Source organism: Haliotis rubra, unplaced genomic scaffold (assembly GCF_003918875.1).
Source record: "Haliotis rubra isolate DU_JTF1 unplaced genomic scaffold, ASM391887v1 Scf154, whole genome shotgun sequence".
Classification (NCBI taxonomy): Eukaryota; Metazoa; Mollusca; class Gastropoda; order Lepetellida; family Haliotidae; genus Haliotis; species Haliotis rubra.
In genome coordinates, this window is record NW_025765492.1 from 551,911 (window position 1) to 558,784 (window position 6,874).

General features: G+C 37.6%; 1 protein-coding gene across 1 annotated transcript; it reads right to left on the reverse strand.

The window, feature by feature from the left end:
• LOC124270694 lies at positions 1–1,062 on the reverse strand. Its single transcript, XM_046705726.1, has 2 exons — positions 922–1,062; positions 1–676 (listed from the first exon to the last, which is right to left on the reverse strand). The coding sequence occupies exon 2, from the start codon at positions 595–597 to the stop codon at positions 88–90; it is 510 nt and encodes a 169-aa protein (XP_046561682.1). The 5' UTR covers positions 598–676; positions 922–1,062; the 3' UTR covers positions 1–87.
• Positions 1,063–6,874: the final 5,812 nt, after the last annotated feature.

Sequence of the window (6,874 nt, forward strand, 5' to 3'; positions counted from 1 at the left end):
ATTAACAACATCATAACAAACAAACACACAATCTGTTTTTTGTTTAATTCATGCATCTGTCACAACAGACTCTGTCACACAGACGTATCAACCCATTGACAAAAGTGACTCCTTGAAAAGAGCAAAAGCCCTTTTTTCCATCAGCTGAAGGTCCTCCTGCTGTTCATCTGTGTCAGAATAATCAGAACAATAATCTGAGACATCATCAAAGCCTTCGTCATCATCTCCTCCAATGACTACTTCAGCATGACCAACAGCCTGACCAACAACCTCTGGTTCTTCACCAGCACCCTCACCAGCAACCACATTATCATTATAATCAACATCATCAACAACAGCATGAGCTGCAGCATTTGTGTGCTTGGCTTTAACAGATCCACTGAAAGATGGCATCCTCTTGGCCCCCAAATGCCATGCCATCACGGAGGGCTCTGGATTGAAATCATCAATGCCAGGAGTCTCCAGCTGCACTGTCATCAGACTGGAGAGAGAAGAACTAGACAATCTTGATCTCCAGTCTGACTTTGTGCTTTTCATAAGGGAAAAACCCCTCTCTGCATCTGCAGAGCTGGCAGGAAGTGCAAGCACCAGGTCCATCAGGGCCAGGACAGTAGGAGACTTGTCCCTCAATCCTTGGTTCACTCTCTTCCAGGTCAAACTGGGGATGTCATTCAAGCTGCAAAGAAAATTGGAAGATGTTCTAATACTAATGATATTTACACATGTTATAATTGCAGGTGACCACAAAAGGATATTTGCTATGTTTCTTCATTAACATTTTAATCATAAGTGATATACATGTATGTGAGACATTTCAGTATATTTTATTTGAAAAGAATATATGACATAACGTGTCTAACTAATTGTTAATTGTACAGATATTGTCTGTTTATTTTTATTGAGGAAGATAGACAAATTCACCTGTTGTACAACAAGGTCTTGAACCGGGACCACTCTGCACCTAGGTCCTCAGTTAAGTACCCGTTGGAGGTCAGAATGGTCTCAAACCGATCACCCAGTAGCTTGATGCTTGCATCACCAAATCCTGGTATTAAAAAGTACATATTAAATAAATAATTCAATCAATTTCAAGGGGTTCAAACTTTTTTTTAAAAAGTAATTTGTCCTGACTTGTTTTCCACTTACCCTGATTTTATGAAATAATCATGATGATGTAATTATGAAAGAATATATCAATATGGTATTTGATGTTAATGTTTACTGGACTATTTATTGAAAAGTGATAAATAGCAAAGAAAGATAACTCTACTTTATTATCATTGCGAAATTTAATAGCTACATTTTGAGCAGATATGAAATTAAATTTAAGTTTATTTGCAGTTTGAAACCACAAGTGGAAATTATAGTAGCCCACGGACAAGTAAGATACCATTATTTGTTTGCCCGAAATGAAAACTGACTTGTCCTGGGCTTCGGGCAATGGGATTTTTGAACCCCTGTATACTTCATTATAATTTGTACTGAGGTAATTTTTATTTAGTTACCTACCGTATATTACTGTCTATAAGTCCAAATTTGAGGACCAAAAAAAGCAGTTAGGAGAAGGGGGTCGTCTTATCTATGGGTTATACTTTCGTGAAATTTTTACCAGGGGTAAGAAAACAACATTGTATCGCGTGAACAAACAACAGAAGACGACTTTGTCAGTAGAGACGTCAAATTTGCAAGTAAACATCACTAGACAAGATTATTTACCTTTTAAGTTCTAAGTTGTTTTTGCTGGGCATTCTATTATTTGCAGGGATTATGATTACCGTGTGTATTTGAGCCGGTAAATGATATTTATTGCTAATGCAGACTAGTATGAATACCTGGTTCATCTTTAAGTTTACTAGGCCAAAGTGATAGCGTTGCCACACTGGTGGCTTTGAGCAAATTCCTATCTGCATTGAACCTCTTCTCAAGACTTGAGATCAGGAGATCAAGGAGCTTATGTCTCGAGGAAGGAAAGCTGACTAGATTCCCTGTCAGTTCCTGGTTGTCAAATACAGAGGTCCCAATCACAGACCCAAGACTAAAACCATTCCTATAATGAAGGAAAGCAGGACAGGATGCAAAAGCAAGACAGGATGCAAAAGCAAGACAGGATGCCGGAGCTCATTCACTCAGGGATTAGACAGAAAAGCATACAGAGCTAGAATGCAGGGAGAATCTGGGTTATGGTAATATCTATTTTTAGGAGAGTAACTACTGCTAAGGACTAAGGTGACAACATGCAATTGTGTTTAAAAGTTTGGTTTCGAGTACCACCACCTTCAGAATAGATAACTTTGTTAAGCAGAAGAGCAGAGTTTGGGCACAACCAAGCATTAGAAGGAATGAACAGTGTCATATCAAACTTACTCTGTCTTGTATGAGTCCAAAAGAGTCTTTGCCGCCTCCAGTTCACCGTACATGTCACCTACTGTTGTGGATGTCTTTTGGAAGGCCAGGGACAACTGGGAAAGGCAAGCGGTCATTTCTAGCAGGAAATGGAGGAAGTACAGTCCATCCTTGGAAGTCAGGACCTTAAGAAAATTCCTAGCTTTTGCTGCCCTTTCAGTTGTCTTCTGCCCATCACTCTGAAGCTAAAATATTATAAATATCATTTAATGGATATCATTCATGGGTTTGATTATTGTAATCATAATGAGATATATAACTTAGTAGTTACAAAATGTGTCCAATGAAATGAAAACAACTTTTGTAACTATACAGGTTTTGGCTTTGGAGTTAGTTCATGCTGAAAGAGTGATTTTAGGCAAAGCTATACTACAATTTACTTACTTGTTTGAGGTGTGTCACGATTGGTCCAAATGATTTAAAAAGGTTCTTTAGAGCCCTGACAGTGTGCGGCAGCCATCTCGTTCCAGCGACTCGAGTTGTCATTACTGGCTTGCGATCAAACACTTTGAAAGCTTCCTTCAAGTTGTGGCGGTTAAGAGGACTGTTCCTGTAGAAGTAGTACAAGTCGAGCCGGTGAGCTGAGCAGTGGACTGCGAAGATGGGATGCTGAATCCTGTCGGACATTCTCTTGACAACCCAAGACAGCTTCCCTGTCATAACACTGGCACCATCGGTGCCCATACCAACATGTTTCTTAGGCCAGTCTGAAGGGAGGGTCTCATCCAACATCCGAGTCAATACTTGTGAAATGTTCTCTGCATCAGCCTTGCCAACTGATTTAATACCTAGAAAATGGGTCTCACTTTGTCCATGACATGAAAGCTTTATGTAGCCTATCTCGGCTTCTGTGTGTGAGGCATCGGTAGCGCCGTCACTTATGAGAGACAAAAAAGTACTGCTTGCCACCTTTGAACTCAGCTCCTTCTTCTGAGTAGCAGCAATGAAATGAACGAACGTGCTTGCAGCCTTGTCGTTCATGTAGGTGCTTCCTACATCAAGTCCTTTGATCTTGTCAAGCTTGCAGAGCCAGACAAAGTCCCTACAAAATGATTGACAGTTTTTTAAGAATTTGTTTTATATCATGAACTTGAATATAGATATTTTGAATTAAAGGACAAAGAAGTATTTTAATTTTTTATTTATTAATATGATTAAAAGGAGAGATTTATGAATTTGAAACCATTTTTAGTGGCATTGTGACAAAGTCATGACCTTTCCCTACAGGGTGTCATTCCATTTGGTTAATAACCAAACAAATCTATTTTTATTGAAACAAACAGGTTCATAAGTAAAAAATTCAACAAGTTAAATTTTTTTCTTAATTTCATCTATTTAAATTATTTATCATAATTTCATCTATTTCAATTATTTATCATAATTTCATCTATTTCAATTATTTATCATGATCTTATCAATATAATTAATTTTTGACATTTATTGATTTATTAGGCAATCAATAAATACTTAGCAGATGACCATCCCTCCCTTTACTTTATTAATTTCACCTCCTTTTTGAGGAGTGTGTCAAAAGTACTAAATATGTCTTCAAACAAAATAAATTAAAAATATTTTACATTCTGTTTCAATGTTATACATCTTAGGGACTGTTCATAATTTTTATGGAGAAGCATGTTCAATGTGCAATGAAACCCTCCTCCCTTCCCCCACCGTAACATTTATGAACAAAGTAAATGACCCCCACCCCACCCCGCATGTCATGTACAAAATCAATGACCCCCTTCCAATATTTTTAAGCATAATTTTTAAACATGTTTATGTACAAAATTGATGACCCTCCCCTAGAAACAAGTGTACAAATTGATAACCCCTACCTCCCCAGAACAAAATGGGTATCCCCTTAAAATCATCATCCCCCCTCTTCTCCGTTTCTTTCTCCCCCAAATACCATCATCCCCCCACCCCAGGGGAGGAAAAAAATATGAACGGTCCCTTACCGGAATATTCTTATTTTTATTGAACCTTGTAGTATGGAGCTGGTCTGTCTTTGTCACGAATGCCACAGCTGTTGATAATTAAACTTACATGTAAGGCCGGGAATGTTTTGCAAGTGCGTGGGCATTACGGAAAAGGTAACACATTCTGTGGAAGACATTCCTGTCCAAACTCTGTAAGGTCTTCTCAGCTTCCGAGGTTCCAACTGCGCTTTGTTTTGCTTTGAGTGCAAGGGAATGTTTTATGTGGGATTTTGAAATTTCATGTGCTCGTAAAGCTTCTATCTTAAAGTTAGTACAGCCTGTCACGAAAGAACCAGCGGTGTCTTGTTTACGACACAGCTTACAATACATTTTAGGCTGATTGTTTGTCGTATGACATTCGAGCCAGGAGAAAGAAGATAACCATTTGTTTTGGAAACTACGTTCGCGCTTGTTGGAATCATTTTCCTTGTGTCGTTCATGTTTTTGCTTCTTGGGTGGGGGGGCGATGCCTAGGAAGCGGTGCATCGTGAATGTTTTGGCGGGTACCGTTCGAACCCTTGTCAAGAGTATTTTCACAGTTGTAAGAAGCGATTTTATTGGATAAAGATTGGTTTCTAATGACGCTTTTTCGCCACACTCTACTATAAGGATTGTGATTGGTCAGAATCGTACACATGACCTAAGGCAGCCAATCATATTACAGCAATGGATACCGTCCTCGTAAACAAAAACTTGAAGATTTAGACGAAAGTTTTCGGTAAAATCAAGCTATTCTGAACGTGTTACGCAAACAAATCACTACCTATGCGTATATTATGGAACTTAGTGGACGTATCGTGCTAGGTTATGACCTGTGACAAAAATACTTCATGCATATATTTTAGCATTAAACATCGTGTCAGAGCGTGAAGTTCGAGGCGACGAAAGCCGAGATGTTACTTGAATTACATTACACGATCGCTCGAAAAGATGGAAATAGTAAGTTATAATGTACGTTTGACAACTTTTATGAGTACTGTTGTGTATTTTATTCTTCAGTTTATTCTGTTTGCTTAATTATTTCCTCGAAACATTGTTTCTTTGCTCTTTGACAACTTTGCTGTGGACCGTTGCCGAAGCATGTGTCTGATCTATAGATAATTCTAATACTGTCGATAATATACGGTCATTTGAAATTTAATACGTGTTTTCAGACATTGCAAAAAGTGACAGATTTGATAAAAGAATCATATGTTAGTTACGTTCCTAAAATTATGTATCATTTTGATGCGACTACTGCCTGGCCGGTTTACCGGCCTGCGGTGTCAGGGGACTAGTGACGTCTTGGTTGATTTTCCGGCCTACGGTGTTGTTCTTCTGTACTAGCCCGGCGGACTAGTACTGTTAGATGTTTTGGTAGTCCTCCGGGAGATTTACTAGCCTTGGGCTAGCGGACTAGCGTAGATTTCGAACCCTGAGCAGATGGATGTTTTCCCTTTCGGACCTGTCCTAGCTTGACTGGACTTAGTCCTTGTGATTCCATTTCTCTTTGAAGTGAACCTGAAATAAGAAAGTTGTATCACTAAACAGGGCTCGACAAAAAGCAATCTAGTTATTTGTCTAACTTGCACCAGGTGCAAGTCAATTTTTGAGAAATATATCAACAATAAATCGAACATTATAAGCATAATTAAGTCAGCACATTTTTCTTATAAACTTTGAATAATTCAATAGCATAGTTCTTTCATTACATATTGCAATAAAAGCAGTGCAGCTGGAATTTGGCTGGTTCAACTAGGTTTTGTTATCTTAGGTTGCACCTGGTGCAAGTAGGTTAACATCTCTTAAATCGAGCCCTTCTACTCTTATATATTTGTTACAAGTAGAAAATATTTCATAAAGATAATTCCTTTCTTAAACACAAAGGTCATTTCGTGTTACACAAAATAAGAGCAAGATTTACTTCATTTCTTACAAAAAGAAAGATTGGATTTTATCAATAAATAAGTAAATGTGTGTGTAACTACAGTGATACTATATATACCTAAAAGGCTCATGAAAGTGATCTGTTTTGGGCTTGTCAAAACTTGACTGGCTTTGCCTCCATTTCTTCAGTTTATTGGACAAGCACCTAAAATGAGAAAATTTTAAACATGAAATCTTCAAATATTTGAAATATATGATTGTGACAAGGAGAAAAACACTTCATGAAGAGAAATGCCCTTCTTAAACACAAAATTTCACTTTATCACAACAAAATAGGAGTTTGCTTTTTTTAATATTTAGAATCTGAAAAAAAGAGTTATGATCTCGTCACTGAATAAGCAACTGTTTGTGAAACTACTGTGAATACATACATACCCAAAAGGTTCATGAAGGTCTTCAACTTTGGACCCATCTTGACAAAATATGGCATTAGTCCATGTGTATTTCATGTGCACCTGAAATTAGACAGAGTTTAATCATTAAATCTTTTTACTTTTGAAATGTATCAAGAAAAAGAAGAGAAAAACTACTTCATAAATGGAAATGTTTTTTTCAAAATACAAACT